The sequence below is a fragment of the Delphinus delphis genome, chromosome 2 (assembly GCF_949987515.2).
Source record: "Delphinus delphis chromosome 2, mDelDel1.2, whole genome shotgun sequence".
Lineage (NCBI taxonomy): Eukaryota > Metazoa > Chordata > Mammalia > Artiodactyla > Delphinidae > Delphinus > Delphinus delphis.
The window spans coordinates 84862701-84884400 of NC_082684.1; the positions used below are offsets into that span (position 1 = coordinate 84862701).

Sequence of the window (21700 nt, forward strand, 5' to 3'; positions counted from 1 at the left end):
TATCTGTCTTCCAATGCAGGGGATGCAGGTTCAATCTCTGGTTGGGGAACTAAGATCCCACATGCCATGGAGCAACCAAGCCTGCATGCTCTAGAGCCCATGTGCCATGACTAGAGAGCCCGCATGCCACAACTACCGAGCCCATGTGCTCTGGAGTCTGCATGCCACGACTAGAGAGAAGCCCGTGTGCCGCAATGAAGATCCCACAATTAAGACCTGATGCAGCCAAATAAATAAATTTTTAAAAAATCAATGAAATTAGAATACTGCTTCACACCATATACAAAAATAAACTCAAAATGGTTTAAAGACCTAAATATAAAACATGACATCATAAAACTAGAAGAGAACATAGGCAAAACATTCTCAGACATAAATGATAGCAATATTTTCTTAGATCACGTCTCCAAAGGCAAAAGAAATAAAAGCAAACATAAACAAATGGAACCTAATCAAACTTAAAAGCTTTTGCAGGGACTTCCCTGGTGGCGTAGTGGTTAAGAATCTGCCTGCCAGTGCAGGGGACACGGGTTCGATTCCTGGTCTGGGAATATCCCACATGCCATGGAGCAACTCAGCCCGTGCTCCACAACTACTGAGCCTGCGTTCTAGAGTCCATGAACCACAACTACTGAAGCCTGCATGCCACAACTACTGAAGCCCATGAGCCTAGAGCCTGTGCTCCACAACAAGAGAAGCCACCACAATGAGAAGCCCACGCACTGCAACGAAGAGTAGCCCCTGCTGACCGCAACTAGGGAAAGCCTGCGCACAGCAACGAAGACCCAACACAGCCAAAAAAAAAAAAAAAAAATTTATAAAAAGCTGCTGCACAGCAAGGGAAACCATCAACAAAACAAAAAGACAACCTATGGAAGGGGAGAAAATATTTGCAAATAGTGCAACTGCCAAAGGGTTAATATCCAAAATATACAAACAGCTCATATAACACAATATCAAGAAACCAAATGACCCAAACAATAAATGGGCAGAAGACCTAAATAGACATTTTTCCAAAGAAGATATACAGATGGCCAACAAGCACATGAAAAGATGCTCAACGTCACTAATTATTAGAGAAATGCAAATCAAAACCTCAATGAGGTATCACCTCACACTGGTCAGAATGGCCATCATCAAAAAGTCTACAAATAAATGCTGGAGAGGGTGTGGAGCAAAGGAAACCCTCCTACACTGTGGGTGGCAATGTAGATTGGTGCAGCCACTATGGAAAACAGTGTGGAAGTTCCTTAAAAAACTAAAAATAGAGCTACCATATGATCCAGCAATCCCACTCCTGGGCATACATCCGGAAAAAACTAAAACTGTAATTCAAAAGGATACATGCACTCCAATGTACATAGCAGCTCTATTTATAATAGCTAAGACATGGAAACAACCCAAGTGCCCATCAACAGACAACTGGTTTAAGAAGATGTGAGATATATACATATATATAACACAATGGCATAATAGCCATAAAGAGAATGCAATATTGCCATTTGCAGCAACATGGATGGACCTAGACATTATCATACTAAGTAAGTCAGATAGAGAAAGACATATTATATGATATCACTTATATGTGGAATATAAAAAATAATATAAATGAATCTATATACAAAACAGAAACAGACTCACAGACATAGAAAACAAACTTATGGTTACCTAAGGGGAAAGAAGAGAAATTAGGAGTATGGGATTAAAAGATACAAACTACTATACATAAAATAGGTAACCAACAAGGATTTACTGTATAGCACAAGGAACTATATTCAGTATCTTGTAATAACCTATAATGGAAAATAATCTGAGATATATATATATACACATAAATAAAACTGAATTACTTTGTTGTACGCCTGAAACTAAAACAATATTGCAAATTAACTATACTTCAATTAAAAAAATAGTGTGCTCGGGGCACACTATCACCTATTCTGCCTTTTAAAAACTCTCATTTAACATCCTATTTGCTGGTACAATCTGTGAATTGTATGGTAAGAATGGAGGGTGAGAGAGCTGTAGGTTTCCACCACCGAATCAAAAATACTTACCCTGGGGGACTTCCCTGGTGGTCTAGTGGTTAAGAATCTGCCTGCCAATGCAGGGGACGCGAGTTCGATCCCTAGTCCGGGAACTCAGATTCCACGTGCTGCCGGGCAACTGAGCCCACATGCAGCAACTACTGAGCCAACTACTCAAGCCACAACTAGAGAGAAGCCCGCGTGCTGCAACAAAAGACCCCGCGTGCTGCGACTAAGACCCAATGCAGCCAAAAATAAATAAATAAATATTAAAAAAGAAATTGAATAAAATGTTTAATACTCAAAAAAAAAATACCCTGGTCACTTTCCTGACCCACTCGGTTCTTCTGAGCTGTGTCAGACTGAGAGGTCAGGCAAAGGAAAACATGCTCTTCTGTGCATCTCCTCCACTCTCAATCTCCTACCAGCACTACGTCATTTCTGATACCAGACCTGGGGGTTTTCCACACAGCAAACAATTCAGCAACATCAGCTCCGTGTCCTACAATTTAACTCAAGCCTGGCACTATCTGCCTGGAGATAGCATCAGATTCCACAGATCAATCCCACAAGACTGCCCCCACTTCAGATGCCGATTGCAAGTCCAGGTGTTTCCTGTCTTTCTAACTGAATGGCTGTAGATCACAGGTTCCTATGACCCTCTCTTTGGGTTAGATTAATTTGCTAGAATGGATCATAGAACTCAGGAACACAATTTACTACTAGATTACTTGCTTATTAAAAATGATATAACAAAACCCAAATATATACTTACTATAAATCACCATATCACCTTAGACCATGGTAATACCCTGGATAAAAAGGAAAGTGAAACATTTGGAGTAAAAATAATATGGAGAAACATGTATTGAGTGCTCACACATGCCAGGTGCTGGCTAAGGTTTTATTTCCTTCAATCCTCATCAGAACCTACAAAGTAGGTACTGTTATTCCCAATTTGACAGTTAAGAAAACTGAGGACCAGAGACAGGGTGCCTGGGGTCACCCAGATGGTATAAGGTGGAACTAGGCTCAAATCTGGACAAGCTGGGCTTAGAGCCCATGTCTGAGAAGGTTTTCATCCCTCTGGAATCAGCAGCTTCATGAAGCAACTTCAACGTTTAGCTTAACAAATTCACATGATCCCCTGGCTCCTAAAATCCACCCTTCCCTTGTTTCAGACAGTGGTTCCCACTAACACCAGGAGTTGATTACAGTGACTGGAATGAGGAGGAACAGATCATAAGGAAATTAGAAGTGACCACCTGAAGGGACAATAGGAAAGATTAATTTGGGAAAGTTTCACAGAAGGAAGACGCCATGTGTACATCATGTGCAACTCTGCAAGGTGGAAATGATACTCTCATCACCTCTTGTGAGCTGGCACCTCTGTGGGCATGACACCTGCAGCCCCTCCCTGAGGGGATTTTAGGAGGAAAGATGGGATGGTTGCTGCTGATGTTGGAGAGGAACTGGCTGAGGTGGGTGGTTTACTACCTGGGAGTGTCCCACGGGGAGGGAAGGAGATAGATGTTGGCAAAGATAAGCAAGGAATGGGAACAGGTGAGACAAGTTCCTGGGAAGGTGGCCAAGACCTCAGGGCCAACTTTTGTGCAGATTCCTATTTTGAGAGGGTCAAGGTTGAGCCCTTGTCTCGCAGGATTCCTCCTCCTCTGAACCCCAGGGTGCCCTGGCCTCTTCCAAGAGCTTTACTTCTTCTACCTACCTTTGCAGAGAACCTTCCATGAGCCAGGACTGTGTTGGTTCCCCGGGGCCTTCAAAGATGAAGTCTGCTCTCTGGGAGCTCTCAAGTTCGTGGGAGGTAGGACGTCAAATGCTCATCAACAAGGAGGCTCTGGGGTTGGACTGCCTGCCTTGGGCCCCAGGCTATACAACTTGCTGCTGTGTCACTGTAGCAGGTTACCTAAATTTCCTTTGTTCCAGTCTGCTCATCTGTGAAATGATATTTACCTCACAAAGCAGCGGAGAAGTTTATAATTAGAATGGATGTAAAAGCACTTAGCGAACTGCCTAGCTCATGGTAAGCACTCGATAAATGTTTCTCTTATAAGCATGAAGTGGAAGGGACAGAAGTGAGGTAAGGGGTCTGGGAGCACAGAGGAAGGAGTGCCTAACTCTGCCTGGAGCAAGAGCTGGTTACTGATGACCTCACTAAAGGAGTTATTTAAACCAGGGGCTTTGGTCTAGCTGGGAGGAAGTCAGAGAATGGGCATCTTGAAGATGTTGCCCAGGTGATTCTGATATGCTATCTGCCCCTGAGCCACCAAGAACCATTAACTACTCTTTAAAAGTAACTCTTCATTGTTAAAAATTACAATTCATAAGCCTTGCAAAATAGAGAAAAGAATCACCATCCCCCAATCCATCTCTCATTAGTATATGATGCCCCATCTTTTTCCTCATGAATTTTTTTAATCTTTTTTTAAAAAAATTATTTATTTATTTATTTTTGGCTGCATTGGGTCTTCGTTGCTGCACGAGGGCTTTTCTCTAGTTGTGGCGAGTGGGGGCTACTCTTCGTTGTGGTGTGCGTGCTTCTCATTGCGGTGGTTTCTCTCGTCGCAGAGTACAGGCTCTAGGCGCTTGGGCTTCAGTAGTTGCGGCACGCAGGCTCAGCAGTTGTGGCTCACGAGGCTCCAGAATGCAGGCTCAGTAGTTGTGGTGCATGGGCTCAGCTACTCCACAGCATGTGGGATCTTCCCAGACCAGGGCTCGAACTCGTGTCCCCTGCATTGGCAGGCGGATTCTTAACTACTGTGCTACCAGGGAAATCCCAATCGTTTTAATCATAGTGCATGTGATAGTTCCTGTTTTGCATTTTTGTCTTACTATGCAATCATAAGCATGTTCACTACATTGTTTTCCTAATGGATTTTTACTTTAAACTGTTTTTCCTAAATATAAGTGGATTATGTTCTCTTAAAAAATTCCCAGTCTGAATTGGTATAAAAAAGAAAGTGCAAGTCTCAGTAGTCCTACTACCCAGAGATAATCACTGAGCATTTTTATGTGTTCTTCTAGATTTTTTTTTTTTGGAAATAAACACATATATACTTTTTAAGTTTAAAAAGTTATTTTAGGTTATTTTATAATTTGTTTTTCACTTAATTATATATGCATCATAGATAGGTTTCCAAGTCAATAAGTAGTCATACATAATTGTTTCTAATGACTGCACAGATTTAATTTTATGTCTATATCAAATTTATGTAACTACTCATTTATTGCAGGATTTTAAAGTCGTGTATACGTGTGTGTGTACTTCTCCACCATGTGGATAATTTACTTAAACATTTAGCTATTTTTTGATATTTAAGTAGCATTTCTTCTTTTGTTTTAGCTATAATAAGTAACAATGCATTGAAAAATCTTGAGGAATATGGCTTTTCCCATATTTTGAATAATTTCATGGAGTGGAAGTATTGGGTCAAAGGGCAGGGACATTTTATGATTCTTGATTTGTATCACCAAGCTGCTTTTTCAAAGGGTTGTTTGTGCCAATTCAGATACTTTCAGCAATGTGTTAGTACCAGTTTCTCACCTCCCACGCCACTATCAAAGGTGGTAGATGGAGGGGGGATATTTTCCCTAAGCAGCAAAGGAGGTGGACTAAAGGAGACAGGATAGAGAGAGGAGAAGAGGGGAGAGTGAACATGGGGAATGGAGGGAAGGAGAAAGGAATAACCAGAAACAACCATTTGCCTGTAATTTTTTCCAGTGGGAAAAGTAATTCATGCTCCTTGTAAGAAACCCACTTTTCCATAAATATTTACATTTAATATGGAAAGTCCTCCTCTGGTGACAGGCTCTGCTAACAGTTTATGTATATTATTCCATATTATTTCTTTTACTAATATTAATGTATAACTTGTTTTTAAAGATCTAGCTTCATACTATACACAACATAGTGAAACATTCCTGCTGGAGATTATATCTTAGGCACCTTTGGAATGATTACTTTAAGTGTGCAGATAATTTTTAGTTTAAATATCTAATTAGAATCGAATGAGAAGCAATACTGCCCCTTTTCCCTGCCAGAGGGCTCTCCCTATTCCTCATCAACAGTCCCCTGACCTAAGCAGCAGTCCCTCGGAGCCAGTTCTGCGAGGCCTTCTGCTGCCTCTGTTTCCCTTTCCCCTGGCTGCTGCTTAGGGGTCAACCCCAGGCGACCTGCGGACCCTCTGTGGGTTGGGAAGCCAGTAGCCAAGGGCGAAGGCCGGTAGCTGCTCACAGCCCTCTGGGGGGCCTTAATTGGGCCCTCCTTGCTCTCCACTTCCAGAGCCTCAGTGCCTAAGATTAACCCAACCATTGTTGCAAAACTCTCCTGTCCAGGCAGAACGAAACCCATCGCCTTGGGGCAGGACTGACCTGACTTTCCTGTCTTTATGGCTTCTCTCCGCAGGTCGGGACACCACTGCCAAAGTGACAACGGCAGTTCCAAGCACTCTGACCGGCTTTTCGCGGAGCCTATTTGGGCTCAGGAAGTCCCACACCTGGCCTGGGGCGTAGCCCTCACGTGACCCGCAAGCTCTGACCGATCGGTCTGACTCAGTCTCTCAGCTTCCGCAGAACACCTTGTGAGCCCCGTGACTCAGTTTCTCCATTTGCTCACGCGCGCCAACAGCGTGAGGCACCTGTGCGGAAGGCGGAGGTGCCTCGGACGCTTCTCCAGAGTTCGTGCTCCCGGACGAAACCCCAGAGACGGTCATTTACGCCGCCCAGAGCCCTCCTTCTGGACGTGTCCTGCACTGGACCTGGTAAAGAGTCCGTGCTGCCTGGGGTGGCAGTGACTCGGCCAGGTGCACTGGCAGGACTGCTTGAGAGACACCCTCCTGGGGCCGGCCCGCCATGGTTCTTGAAGGGCCCAGGCCGTAAAGGGGCTGATGGGGAGACGACCGGTGCCCTCCTCCGTGCCCACTGCCGGCCGCCTGACGCAATCTGGCGCGTCCTTGCTGCACGGCTGAGCTGGGGAAACCTCCCCAGCCGTTGCATCACTCCTGCCAGGTTTGCTACGGAGGTGGAGCCGAACCAATCAGCAGGCGCGCTGGGCCCAGCGCAGGACGCGCAGTTACCCATTCAGGGGGCGGCGCGGTCAACCTGGCAGCAAAATCCTAAGGTGATTGGCCAAAATGGAATTTGCCCCGCCCCAATAACCGCGGCAGCTGGCCGCGGTGGGTGGGGCTTTCCGGCCGGAGGGTTTAAAGGGGACCTCGGACCGGGCAGAGCAGCTGGAGCAGCCAAGCGGTGCCAGGCTAGGTGGGTACGTCCGTGGTCCTTCCGTGCCCGCGTCGGAGACCAGCCCCGGAGGCCGCCCAGGCCAGTCCCTGTGTCCGGCACCATGAAGCAGGAGTCTGCAGCTCAGAACACCCCGCCCATCTCACCGCCCCCCTCGCAGCACCCCCAGGACGACTGCGACCCCCAAGCGTTGTGGATTTTCGGGTACGGCTCCCTGGTGTGGAGGCCCGACTTCGCTTACAGCGACAGCCGTGTGGGCTTCGTGCGCGGCTACAGCCGCCGCTTCTGGCAGGGAGACACCTTCCATCGGGGCAGCGACAAGATGGTGAGCATCTGCCCATGCCCGGGTGAATGACGGGGGTGGGGACAGGATAGTGGGCACCGCGCTGGTGCCCTGGAATGTCAGGGTCTATCTGGGCAGACGGTGACTCCGTCCCGATGGGGGAAATATGTAAACCTTGCTTACATATTTTGGCTTAAATTTGTGTGCCCAGTGGGTCACTGTGTGATGGCTATAGGCTGATCTTGTGGATCACCGTGTTGATGAATATTTCTGAATATCAATCTGGGCCACTGCCATGTGTCTACTCCTGTTACATCTATGCATCATCCCCCTGGATGAGTGGGGCTCTCTGAGGCCTGGGACAGAAGGGATACTAAGAGTTTTCTCTACCAATGATGGCAGAGCTCATTTCTAATTTGTTGTTTTTCAAAATCTCTCTTCCCTCCTCAGCCTGGTCGTGTGGTGACCCTCCTTGAAGATCGCGAGGTAAGTGCCAGAGTCAAGAAAGAGACACAGCGTGGAGGGGTGCAGACAGACAGAGCTGTGGCTCCTTGGCTGCAGGCTAGATTAGATGCCCCGCTGGCTGAGGGGAAGGGTGGGTCTAGCTAAGTGCTTCTCATAAGAATCACCTGAGGATCTTGTTAAAATACAGATTTTAATAAGATTTAGAGTGGCCTGAAACTCATTCCTAACAAGCTTACAGGCGATGCCATTGTTTCTCAGACCATACTCTGAGTAGGATTTCTGTTCTTTCTGGGGCTAGACCACCTTACCAACTCATGTTAAGGGAGGATGAGGGCTTGATATATTGCTACTAGAGGGCTCACCAGCGCTCTGCCCGCCTCCCTTACAAGCACAGTACTGGGGTGGGACCAGAAGGAGCTGTGTGACTGACCCCAGTGCCCATGTTTTCTCCTAGGGCTGCACTTGGGGTGTGGCGTACCAGGTGCAAGGTGAGCAGGTGAATGAGGCCCTGAAGTACCTGAATGTGCGGGAGGCAGTGCTTGGCAGCTATGATACCAAGGAGGTCACCTTCTACCCTCAAGATACCCCTGACCAACCACTCAAGGCATTGGCCTACGTGGCCACCCCGCAGAACCCTGGTTACCTGGGCCCTGCGCCTGAGGAGGCCATCGCTACGCAGATCCTGGCCTGCCGAGGCTTCTCTGGCCACAACCTTGAGTACTTGCTGCGCCTGGCAGACTTCATGCAGCTCTGTGGGCCCCAGGCACAGGACGAGCACCTAGCAGCCATCGTGGATGCTGTAGGCACCATGCTGCCCTGCTTCTGCCCCACTGAGCAGGCTTTGGCACTGGTCTGAGGGGCTGAGCCCCTACATGGACACAGGGGCCAGGTCCCCACTCCAGTGCACACAGACAGACTTGATATAGCTGGAGCCCACTGAGAAGACTTGGTGGGCCGACAGGGGCCTCTCTTAAGCTCCTGCCTGTCCGCCAGGCCCCAGATCTCCTACCTGACACTGACTTACTACTTGAAACTCTATTTATTGCACCATGTTGGTGTGGTGGGCAGGGTGGGGGACCTGCCCTAGATATAGGGGCCCTGCTGAGCGGTGCCCCACCCCAGGCGCCTGGTGCCTGACCAGATTCCCCCCAGTGCTGCTGCTATCCCCATACTACCCAGGCCTCCACCTCCCCAGGGAGCCTCCAAGAGCCTTGACCCTCTGCCCCCCACTCCAGACCTACCATTCCCTAGCCCCAGAAACAACACCCACCAAAGGTCCCAGCTTGCTGGTGAGGGTAGGAGGGAGTGAGGAGAGGGGGCCCTACAAGAACTGAGGCCCCTGCCAGCCCTGCTCATCCCCCAGGTCCCCAGGGCAGAGCTGGATCTGGAGGCCAGACACAGCTGCTGAGGCTGGGCCTAGGCCTCTTACCCATTTGGCTTTGTTTCCCTGTCCTTCTGTCTGTCTGTCTGGGCCACTCCTGTCTGTCTGTTGGTCTATTTCTGGGAAGCTCATCGGTATAGGCCGTGGCACCTTCCCAGTCTGTCCCATACTATAATCCATAAACTGATCTCATTATCGGTGCTGTGCTGGAATGTGATTCTTTCTTCAGATGGGGGGTTGGGGTGAGTGAGGTGCTGAAGCCCTGGAAGGCTCATAAGAGGGGAAAGGGCTCCCTCTTCATCCCCATGCCTCTGTCCCAGAGAGGGGGCAGCTGAGCAGGCAGGACTACCAGGTTACATCGCTCCTGTGATCGCGATTCACGTCTTAGTGCACACAAAGAATGCCCCCGCTGAGGCATGCAAATTCAGCCTGGGCAGCTCTACTTGGCAGCCTGTGAGGAGTCCTTGCCACCGACTTGGTACCCGGTGTCTCCTCCCAGCTGCCTTGAAGGGGCTGCCGGGCTTGCAGTTCAGACCAGGTCTTCCTCCAGTTGCAGGGTCAGCAGCTGCCTCTTCCTGACAGTGAGGCTGGACCTCTGGCTTCCTGCTAAAGGAGCCATGTGGGTTAAAGGAGCTTGAAGGGTAAGGTGATGACAACTTGTAAGACCATGCTGACAGTGCAGGCCTGGAGGACCTGGTGGCCCTTTGAATTCCGAGGTCTAGGTGCTCATTCTTGCCTCCTGTGCCTGTGGTGTGGGCTGTGCCTTCTCCGTTACCCTGACCCACCAGGACTCAAGCCCACGATGGGATGAGTTGCCGGGCACCCTGTGGATTGCTGCTTGTTCCCCATCTGCCTGCCCCTGGCTACTCTTCCGTCACCCTGGCCCTCCAGGTGCAAATCCCAGCCCTCAAGGTCTCAGTCTGGCCCTGGGCTCCTCAACTGGGAGTGGCCCCTCAGTGGATTGAGCCTTTACTCCTGAACCTGCAGAATGGGTACAGGGCTTTTGCAGCAGTAGAGCCCGGCTCCAATCCAGCCCACCCCTCACTTGCCCAGTGACCTCCAGAAAAGTATTCAGCCTCTGAGACTCAGTTTACACTGGGACGCTGTGTGGTATGTGTTGCTGCCCCTCTTGTGGCTGGTGTCCTGGTTTGGTCTGGGTGTCCCCAGCAGGGTCAGCTCCGACCAAGCTGAGTGGCCCTTGTGCCTGGGGAGGGTGCCCATTTGTTGGCAGCCTCATGTCTTGGCCATTGATGGGAAAAGTGTGGAGTCCAGCCAGGTTCTTCTGGGAGCTCGGTCAGGACAACACATCCGGAGGAGGCAGCGGGTGGCAGGGAGCCCTGGACAGCCGCCTCCTATGCCACGGTAGGGCCAGACAACTAGTCTGGGTGCTCAGAGCAGAGCCATGCTCTATATGAATGGCGCTGGGGGTTCGGAAGGTTGCTTGCCAGCTGCACATGGGCTCGCATACTTCAAGCCATTCATTCAGCAGGTATTTACTAAGCTGCTGCTACGTGCCAAGCACTGATCTAGGCACTGGGGATAGAGCAGAGAAGAAATCCTCCTCTTCAAGGAACTTTGAATCGTGACCATTCAGCAGGAAAAGTGTCATGGTGGGAATAGGGCACTCAGCTTAGAAAGGGCTCTTGACCCTGAGAGGTTGAGGGAGGTCAGGGTAGGCTTTCCAGAGGAGAGAATGATGGGGCCGAGAGGGGGTCTCTAGTGATCAGAGGCACGGAACAACTTGTACCAGAGGCGGGTGCAAGGTCAGACCAGCTGGGACAGAGTGGCATGGGGAAGGGGACATGGGGCGGGACAGGTGGCAGGACCTCATCCTGCTGGCTGCTCTGGTGAGCTGTGCTGTGGAGGAGGCATTCCTCCTGCGTCGCTGGGGACCCCTGTGGATTCTGAGTGGGGAAGAGACTGCTTAAAAAGGAATACTGGCTGCTGTGTCAGATTTGAGGAGGAAGGTCAAAGGCCAGGGAGAGGGGAGGTGGCCTGAGCTGAGGGGTGCAGTGGGAATGGACAGGAGGATGGATCTGAGAGCGATTTAGGGAGTGAGGTCGGCAGGATTGGTTGTGGCTGGTTGATGAGGAGAGTGAGGACGAGGGTAGAGGGCCAGGGTTCCTGGTGCAGAGGCAGAGCTGGAAAGGGTGCAGGTGGAGATCTGTCCTGTGTGAGAGTGTCTGCCCTGCGGGGGCCTGTGGGGCAGTGGCATCCACTGGATGTTCAGGAGCAGCTGGATACGGGGGTCTGGGACTCAGGAGAGTACTATGGGCTGGAGTTAGAGGTGTGGGAGCCACACCCATCAAGACGGTCCTTGAAGACCTGGGAGTGGAGAGAAAAGAGAACGAGGCCCAGTCCAACCCTGAGGCCCCCCAGCCCTGGTGGGGTGAGCGAAGCAAGAAGAGTTGGGAAGGGCTTCCCTGGTGGCGCAGTGGTTGAGAATCTGCCTGCTAATGCAGGGGACATGGGTTCGAGCCCTGGTCTGGGAGGATCCCACATGCCGCGGAGCAACTAGGCCCGTGCGCCACAACTACTGAGCCTGCGCATCTGGAGCCTGTGCTCCGCAATAAGAAAGGCCGCGATAGTGAGAGGCCCGTGCCCCGCGATGAAGAGTGGCCCCCGCTTGCCACAACTGGAGAAAGCCCTCGCACAGAAACGAAGACCCAACACAGCAAAAATAAATAAATAAATAACTAAACTCCTACCCCCAACATCTTCTTTAAAAAAAAAAAAAGAGCTGGGAACAAGCAGCTGGAGAGGCAGGAGGAGAAACAGGAAAGCGTGGTTTTCCGCGAGCCAGGGTCACGCTGCTGAGATGCTAAGGAAAACAAGGACACAGGAGTGTCCACTGGATGAAATGCCAGGCAGTCCTCAGTGGTCTCAGTGAGAGCAGTTTCAGGATCAGTGGTGGGAAACCACAAAGTAGGGCTGAGAAGCTAGTGGGAGGAAAGTAGCTCTCAAGAAAGTTGGCTGCTAAGAGGAGAGAGAAGCAAAGGGGTAATTGAAGGTGTGGGCAGGGAGTAGGAGTCTCAGGACCCCAAGAGCTTTCGTTGATGTGTGATATAGCGATTGACAACATTTAGTGTACTAGGAATTGAGAAGTTTAAAACATATTTATCAATTAAATTTTAAAAATAAATCCATTATATGTTAACATATTTTAAAGGAAAAATGATTCTATTTTCCAGAACAAATTTAGTGAAAGGAGTGGCATTGTTTTATTTTTTATTTATGTATTTTTTTGCGGTACACGGGCCTCTCACTGCTGTGGCCTCTCCCGTTGCGGAGCACAGGCTCCGGATGCGCAGGCTCAGTGGCCATGGCTCACGGGCCCAGCCACTCCGCAGCATGTGGGATCTTCCCGGACCGGGGCACGAACCCGTGTCCCCTGCATCGGCAGGTGGACTCTCAACCACTGCGCCACCAGGGAAGCCCCTGTTTTATATTTTTAATGTCTGACTTTAATAGAAGCAGTTGGATTCTCAGCTGTTTCTGCATTCCTTCTGTGGCAAATTCATATATAGTTCTGGAAAACTCCATTGTACACTTGGAGTCAGTTCTTGGAGGAAGTGTTAGACTTTACCTTGTAGGGAAGTTGAGTTCTGTGGTGATGTTTTAATTTTTTCATGTGTTTTTCCTCCCACAAAAGGGTCTTTGTTTGTTTTTGTTCTTTTTGTTTTGTCTGCTTGTCAAGCAGACAAGTGTTGTGTTCAGGTCTGGGCTTAAGGAGGCTTGTGCTGGTGGCAGGGGAAGGCCGCAAGACGGGCAGGTGCTGGGGAGGCATGAACTAAAAGCAGGAGCAGGGAACATGGGGACGTTGCCTGGCAGCCAGTTGAAAACGGGGGACAGGCAGGAGGGAGGAGACTGGGGAACCCCAGGGTTTTGCCGAGAGGGGGCGTAAACAGTTTGGGGGCGTGTGGGCAAACACCACTCCGGCCTCTGAGCACCTTTCTAGGGCTGACAGACTCGTAGGGGTTCTCCAGGTTGCCCCCCACTGGGTTCCAGGAAGGACCACGTTCCTCTGAGGGCTCTCGTTCCCCTGAAGACAGTGGTGGCAGAGAACCAAAGGGTGTGGGGAGATGGACCTCAAAAGGCGGAGACCCTGTCTTTCCCCAGGCCTGGCTCTGAGGAGGGTCAGGGTGCTCCAGGGCCAGGTTGGGGGGGCCCTGTCACAAGGAGAGTGTCCCTGAGGGCCAGGCTCAAAGCAGGAGGGTCAGCCTCCTGCCCCACAGCTAGGGTGACCATATATCCCAGTGTGCCCAGGAGGGGCCTAGTTTACTCCTGTTGTCCTGAGGTAATTATTACTTTCACTCTCAAAAGCCTCGAGGTTTGGAGTGTTTAAATGGCATGGTGTCTGTGGAAACTGGAACCGAGCAGGATTGTTTTTTTTTTTTTGGCTGCGCCATGCGTTATGCAGGGTCTCAGTTCCCCGACCAGGGATCGAACCCCTGACCCCTGCGGTAGAAGCGTGGAGTCTTTACCACTGGACCACCAGGGAAGAGGGCCAGGGAAGTCCCCAAGCAGGATTGCTTTATCTGGCGCCTGTCAGAAGAGGCTGACCAAAGCCTCTGACCACACCTGCCCTCTGCCCTCCTTGCCCTGTTCCTGGGCCCTCAACCCCTGCCCAGGGGCCCGTGGAGGCCGCTCTCCTCTTCCCTTCCCGGGTGCCTTTGGAGAGTCCCGCCAGGCCTGCCCTTCCCGGTTCAGGCCCGTGCGGGGCATTTCCCTGGGCTGTGAGGGAGAGCGGACACACCCTGAAGGCTCCACCACCACGCCGCTCTCCTGTCAACGGCCCAACCCCTCCAAGAGGGAGAGGGCACCACGCGCTTCCGCGCCCTCCCCCTGCTGTGCCCGCCCCTCCCGCTTCATCTGGGGACCCTGGCCCGCAGGCGCCCCTCCGGCTCGGCGGCTCCCCGGTCCTTCCCGCCCCCAAGGAAGGTAGAGCCCGGGGTGAGCGCTCCCCTCACCAAACCTTAAACGTGGGCCCAGTCTGCTTCCTCAAACCTTCAGGCGTTCCGTTGCCTTACCGGACCTTGGGGCTCCCTGTCCCGTCCTACCTCCCCCGCCCTAATGCTCACCCTCTTTCCCTGGACGACAGTCATGCCCTCCAAAGGGATCCGCCTTCCCCAGTTTGGTGCCCTCCCGGATATTTATTTCCTACAAAATGTAAAATGCAACTCGGCCCCCGGCGCCTGCTCTCCCCTCCCGCCTCGGCCTCGCGCTCCCCCCGCCACGCCCCTCCATCCCGCCGCCTGCCTGCTGTCTCCTCCCACCTCGGGCTATTTTTGGTCACCAAGGCTTTGCTCCTACTCTTTTCCCCCTGCTAACCACTTTGCCCAGCCCTCTCACATCTTTCCGGACTCAGCGTCGGCCTTGTGCCTGCATAAGCTGCTGTGGACCTGGGCTGGGGCTGGCTGGTGCCCCCCCCCCCCGCCCCCTCCCGTTTTGAGCCCAGCCCGTCGTATTGACGTGATCTGCTTGCAGATCTGTCCCCACTAGGCTCAGCACGCCCCCCCCCTTCCCCAAGGCAGGAACTGAATGTCGCCCAGCTCGTTGCCCAGCTCTGGGGCCCCACGGGAACTCAGAGGACCTATGGGGAACCGGGTTTAATGAGACACCCCTTATGAACGCAATGTCACGTTTCCCCTTGGAGGGAAAGGACCCATGGAAACCTGTCACCACCAAGGGAGAGTGCCAAGCCGCGTCCTCGGGCTAATATTCAAAGTGAATGTTTCTGTGCACAGCCCAGGAATGTGGGACTGGGAGCCACCGGGGTGAGGGCAGACCCAGCACGTGCCTGACTGGGGCAGTACTGACCCACCCTGGGCTGCCCCCTCTCAGCCCCTCCGTTGGTCTGAGAGAGGTCAGGCCCTAAACACACACCAGAGGAAGGGCCACCCTTTGGCAGGCATGTCAGGGGCAGGGTCGGTGCCCTTGCTAGTCCTCCCTGCTCTGGGTGCTAAGTTGCAGGGCTGTTTGTGCCTGTCTCATGGGGTGGTGCTCCCTATCCCCACGGGAGGGGAGCTGGACCCTCCTGGGAACAACCTGAGGGTGCTGGTGACTGGGGGAAGAAGGGGACAGTAATGTGCCCACCTGCGGCTTCCCCCCTGCTGCAGTCAAAGACTCCTGCCAGGCACAGCCCCTCCTGGGGCTGTCATGTCCACGCCAGGTCAGGAGGGTGGCTCTGGCTGGGAGGATGCTGAGTCCGTGGCAGTGAAAGCTACTCACGTGGGGTAACCGAGTCATCCATCCACAGGAGTAGGTCCTCACCCGTGGAGGTTTCCATAAGGAAGGGAGACCAAGTTCCTGCTCACAGGCTACTTGTACGGACCTGACAGAAGCCTGCAAAATGCCTGCAACATGCAGGGTGACTTCTTGCTTTGTCTTGCACCCTCCATTCCCCCACCCTGAAAGCCTCTTCCCTGCCAGCTCTGGCCTGGCTAACTCATCACTCAGACTTCAGCACTCAGTTGAGATGTCCCTCCTCCGGGAAGCCTTCCCTGAACCTTCTCTACCCGACCACCAAGGCCTGGCTTTGGGGCCCTGCTACGCATCTCTGACATCTCTGCTTTTTATCTTGCAGATCTGATGGCACTGTGTTCGTTGTTGGCCTCCCAGTGGACTGTGGGCCCTTGAGGTGCTTCCCAGAGCCTTCACACAGTAGGTGCTCACATTGTGTTTGTTGAACGAAAGCCCACACACTCAGCAAGAAGCAGGCACTGGCGAGGGGAGGATGGGGACTGCGGAGGGCATTCTGTGCTCTCTCCTCACAAAAGGGACTGTGCAGCAGAGGTGGGGGCCTGGGGGGGCGCAGGGGAGGGGAGGAGGCGGACCTACCATGACTACCGCCACCCCAAATCTGCCAGGGCTTCATACCCTGGTCAGGACATTGAACTGCTGTTCAGATGCAAAGAACGAGCACTGGGCTGGGATCCAGAGGTTCCAGTCCTGTTTTAAGTCTGTGTCTTAGACAAGGCACTTTTCTTCTCTCTGGGCCTCTGTCTCCTCAAATGTAAAATGAAGAGCTGCACCAGAAACCTGCTCCCATCCAGTTCCAGTGGCTCCTCTTTTTCAGGAGGGACATGAGCTTGGGGTCGGAGGGACTGAGCTCAAGAACCAGGGCTCCACGTATCCTGTGAGTCCTTGGCCAGGTTATTTAATATCTCTGAGCTGCAATTTCTTCATCTTTAAAGCAGGAATGATAATCATAGCTATCTCTTAGATTCTTGGGATTAGATGTGCTATCAGGTGAAAGACTCATATACTTTATTTATTTTAAAATATTTATTTAGTTTGGTTGTGCCAGGTCTTAGTTGCGGCCTGTGGACTCTTAGTTGCGGCATGCATGCGGGATCTAGTTCCCCAACCAGGGATCGAATCCAGGCCCCCTGCATTGGGAGTGCGGAGTATTACCCACTGGACCACCAGGGAAGTCCCTATGTAATTTAAAGCACTATGTGAATGTTGGTTATTGTTTAACACTATTATTTTTCACCAGCACCTAATTAGTTACTGGATTATCTCTAACCTCACTAGAGTGTAATCTCCACAAGGGTCAGAGCCAGCACCTCCCTGTTCATTGCTGTGTCTTTGGTGCCCAGCACTGAGCCTGGCTTATCTCAGGCCCTCAAAAAATATTTGCTGGCCAAATAAATGGATAAATGAAGTTGGTTGAATGACTGTATGAATGAACTCTATTCACTTAGCAGAGCACTGAGGGCAAATCAGGTTGATGGGTAGAAGGAGAAAGGGAAAAGGGGGTGGAGGCAGAGGAGGAAGGGGGTGCTCCCTGGGCTGCCCCACTCTGCTGTGTTGGGGAGGGTGGATGAAGAAAGGCAGGAGGAGGACTGACAAAAAAAAAAAAAAAAACGTGGGGCCATGAGAACAAGGCCACACAGTTCTGCTGGGTGCCTTGCCGGTGGCCTCTCCAGATGAGCCCTCTCCCTGGTCAGTGCCCACCTCCACCTCTCACAGCTCCTGCCCCGCCAGCAAGTGGGGAAAGGGACGAGAAAGGAGGACTGAATGAAAGCCAGGCCATTGTGGTTTGTTTACCAATAGCACAGTCCTCCTGGGTCATGATACAGCCAGCAGCATCTGACCCAGCTAAATATATCTCCTCTGCTGGCCTGGACCACACAGCCAGCTCCTGAAGGCCAGGGACCACCCGCTCTTCCCTCTGGCTTGGGCCCTGGGCCTCCTCCTGACCTTTGAGCTCTGTGTCCCCAGGGAGCCAATGGCTAATCAGGTCCCAAACCAAATGCAATTGCTGGCTGAACCCAGGAGGACAGTTTCATCTGGACAGACTCAGGGGACTTAGGGGGGGAAAGTCCAAAATTTCCAGCAATAGGAAACCAAATGACCCATCTCCCTTCCATGGCATATTTGAGTAATTAAGAATGTTTAGGAAGAATATTTATTAATGTTCAGAAAACATTTTACTCTTTTTACAGTATTCCTTAACATTAGTGTGTAAGTGAAAAAAAAAAGCATACAAAGTTAGACACATAGTATGAATACAATCATGTATTTAAAAGGCATAGAAATATGTCTGGAAGGAATTACCAGAAACTGTCAACACAGTTTGCCTCCCAGGAGGGGAATTGGGGGCCAGGGGAGGGGATGGAAGAGAGACTTTTTATTCTTATGCCCTTTTGTATGTTTTTGATTTTGAACTGTGCAAATTTATTACTTATTCATAAGTCAGTCAAATATGTAATAAAATGCAGATCTGAAAAAGAAAAGGCCTGGGCACAAAGAGGCTCTGGACATCCCCTCAGAGGTTAAGAGCACTGATTTGGGTGGTGGGCCATGCAGGGTGCTCCCTTTTCTACCCAGGGTTAAAGCTGGCCCCAGGCCCAGGTAAACTGGAACACCAGGCTTGCAAACTGGAGCAGATATTGATGCTCAGAAAAGACATACCTGCCTTAAAATATCTCTCCATAGTGTCTGAAATTCCAGTCCATGCCCTTCCCTGAAGTACAGTTTCTCTAAAGTCCCCTTGAAATTATTAAGGTGTATTGGGGGGATGCTACCATTTTATCATGAGAACTGAATTGAAATCCGAAGACACATTGTAAGAAAGCTTTCGTTGTGGGAAATATCTTACTTTCTTCTTGCTTCTGAGTGTTTTCTAAATTTCCCTTAAAAGCATACTTCTTGGACTTCCCTGGTGGCACAGTGGTTAAGAATCCGCCTGCCAGTGCAGGGGACACGGGTTCGATCCCTGGCCCGGGAAGATCCCACATGCCACGGAGCAACTAAGCCCGTGAGCCACAGCTACTTAGCCTGCCCTCTACAGCACGCGAGCCACAACTACTGAGCCCGCGTTCTGCAACTACTGAAGCCCACGCGCCTAGAGCCTGTGCTATGCAACAAGAGAAGCCACCGCAGTGGGAAGCCTGCGCACTGCAACGAAGAGTAGCCCCCTCTTGCCCCAACTAGAGAAAGCCCGCGTGAAGCAAGAAGACCCAACTCAGCCAAAAAAACCCCCACACTTCTGTTCTTTTTTTTTTTTTTTTTTTTTTTGCGGTATGCGGGCCTCTCACTGCTGTGGCCTCTCCCGTTGCGGAGCACAGACTCCGGACGCGCAGGCTCAGCGGCCATGGCTCACGGGCCTAGCCGCTCTGTGGCATGTGGGATCTTCCCAGACCGGGGCACGAACCCATGTCCCCTGCATCAGCAGGCGGACTCTCAACCACTGCACCACCAGGGAAGCCCCACACTTCTGTTCTTAAAGTGCTTGTTATAATTATATATCAAATAACACATGATCATAGTAGAAAGTTTGGAAAATACAGAATGGTATAAAGAATTAAAATTCATTCATAATTCCTCCATCCAGGAAAGTTTGCATCCTTCTATTCCTCTTTCTTACTACTCTATTAAAAAACCTACATATATACATATGTAGGTAAAAAATAAACTTCAGTTATTTTGGGTCCTACTTTTTCACCTAAGATTAAATTGTGAGCATTTTTTCCTATGTCATCAGATATTCTTAAAGATATGATTTTTAATGGCCACCTAATAGTTCAACATAGTGATGTACAAAATTTATTCAACCCATCCTATATTGTTTCCATTTGGGTTGTTTCCAATATTTTGCTAGGTTGTTATGCTGCCATGAAACCTTTGTTTTAGTTGCGTTTAACAGAAAATCCAGTTCCAGTGGGCTCAAGCCATGGACTTATTGGTGAAACTCAAAAGTTATGAGGGGGCTTCCCTGGTGGCGCAGTGGTTGAGAGTCCGCCTGCCGATGCAGGGAACACGGGTTCATGCCCCAGTCCGGGAGGATCCCACGTGCCGTGGAGCGGCTGGGCCCGTGAGCCATGGCCGCTGAGCCTGCGCGTCCGGAGCCTGTGCTCCGCAACGGGAGAGGCCACAACAGTGAGAGGCCCGCGTACCACAAAAAAAAAAAGTTATGAGGAACGGAACTTCTGACAAGGCTCAGTCTGGGCTCCTGCTCCATTATCCAAGGTTCAAAGTTGAGAAGCCTTGCCCTACAGCAAACTTGATTATTCCCTGAAAGTAGATCCCTGAAACTAGAGTGGCTGGGTCAAAGGCATGGATATTTCTAAAATTCCTGACACAGATTGTCAGATTGTCCCACACAAGGCCCTAACACTTTACATTCCCACCCTGGATCTGGGTGTGTGAGGCCTAAAGCTTATACAATTTGGGAAAGCCCTCTTTAAGAAAAAGAATACAAAATTAAGCACAAAAGTGAATATTTAGAATAGAAAAAGAAAAAGCTTACAAATACCTCAAAAATCATAAAATAACATTATTATTTATCAATAGATTGAAACATATGAAACTGCCATATTTGTAGATTAAAAAGCAATTTTATGTTGTTCAACCTAAAACTTTTCCTGTATATTTTTGGCTGCATCTCCTTTGTTTTCTTAACAACTTCACTGAAATATAATTCATGTACCATACGATTCACCTTTTAAAGTGTACAATTCAATGGCTTTTACTACATATTCACAGAGGTATGCAGCTATCACCACAATCAATTTTATAACATTTTTATTAGTCCACAAAGAAACCTCACACCCTTTACTTCTTATTACCCAATCCCCCAACCCTATGCAACCACTAATTTACTTTCTGTCTCTATATATTTGCCCATTCTGGACATTTCATAATCATATAATACTTGGTCTTTTGGTGTTTGGGTTCTTTCACTTAACATAATGTTTGCAAGCTTCATCCTATTTGTAGCACAAATCAGTACTTCATTCCTTTTTATATTGCTGAATAATATTCCATTGTATGGATATACCACATTTTATCTGTCCATTCATCAGTTGACAGACATTTGCATTGTTTCCGCCTTTTGACTCTTGTGAATACTGCTATGAAGATTCATGTCTAAGTTTTCTTGTAGACATGTTTTCATTTCTCTTGGGTACACCTGGAAGTGGAATTGCTGGGTCATATTGTTAGGGTTCTCCAGAGATACAAAACCAATAGGAGAGATAGACAGATAGATAGATAGACAGATAGATAGATAGATAGACAGATAGATAGATAGATAGATGATAGATAGGTAGATGATAGCTAGATAGATAGAAATAAATTGGTTCATGTGACTATGGAGGCTGACAGTTCCCAAGGTCTGCAGACCTGCAGGATGAGTCTGCAAGCTGGAGAACTAGGAGAGCCAGTGGTGTAGTTTGGTCCAAAGGCTAGCAGGAAGAGCCGCTGTTTCAATTCCAGCTTGAAGGCAGGAGAAAGCCAATGTTCCAGTTTGAAGGCAGTCAGGCAGGAGGACTTCTCTCTTACTGGAGGGAGTGCCATTTTATTCTATTCAGGTCTTCAGTTGATTGGAGGAGGCCCACTAGCATTAGGGAGAGCCATCTGCTTTACTCAGTCTACTGACTTAAGTGTTAATCTGATCCAAAAAACTCACAGAAACACCCAGAATAATGTTTGACCAAATGTCTGGATACTCTGTGGCCCACTTAAGTTGATACATAAAATTGCAGTAACAGTGTATGTTTAACTTTTTCAGGGACTGCCAAACTGTTTTCCCAGGCACCTGCAGCATTTTACGTTACCACCAGCAATGAATGATTGCAATTTCTCCATATCCTCGTTAACACTATTACCTTTTTTTTAAAAAATAAATTTATTTAATTTTTGGCTGCATTGGGTCTTCGCTGCTGCATGCAGGCTTTCTCTAGTTGCTGAGAACAGGGGCTACTTTTTGTTGTGGTGCGCAGGCTTCTCACTGTGGTGGCTTCTCTTGTTGCAGAGCACGGGCTATAGGCACGTGGG

General features: G+C 49.9%; 1 protein-coding gene and 1 long non-coding RNA gene across 2 annotated transcripts in view; one reads left to right on the plus strand and one right to left on the minus strand.

Annotated features, from left to right (window-relative positions):
• The window catches only part of LOC132420527 (uncharacterized), a 42066-nt gene extending 35069 nt beyond the window's left edge, over positions 1–6997 (minus strand). The window contains exon 1 of the long non-coding RNA XR_009518382.1: positions 6417–6997. This is a non-coding gene — a long non-coding RNA (uncharacterized lncRNA). The remainder of the gene's footprint in view (positions 1–6416) is intronic.
• Positions 6998–7255: 258 nt separating this feature from the next.
• On the plus strand, positions 7256–9742 carry CHAC1 (ChaC glutathione specific gamma-glutamylcyclotransferase 1). Its single transcript, XM_060005020.1, has 3 exons — positions 7256–7608; positions 8017–8052; positions 8486–9742. The coding sequence occupies exons 1-3, from the start codon at positions 7387–7389 to the stop codon at positions 8885–8887; spliced, it is 660 nt and encodes a 219-aa protein (XP_059861003.1). The 5' UTR covers positions 7256–7386; the 3' UTR covers positions 8888–9742.
• Positions 9743–21700: the final 11958 nt, after the last annotated feature.

Bases quoted from the DNA above. Each gene is read 5' to 3' on its own strand.
- CHAC1 (XM_060005020.1), top strand. From the start codon at position 7,387: ATGAAGCAGGAGTCTGCAGCTCAGAACACCCCGCCCATCTCACCGCCC. The intron at 7,609-8,016 runs GTGAGCATCTGC...TTCCCTCCTCAG, and splicing joins ATCGGGGCAGCGACAAGATG to CCTGGTCGTGTGGTGACCCT. The intron at 8,053-8,485 runs GTAAGTGCCAGA...GTTTTCTCCTAG, and splicing joins CCCTCCTTGAAGATCGCGAG to GGCTGCACTTGGGGTGTGGC.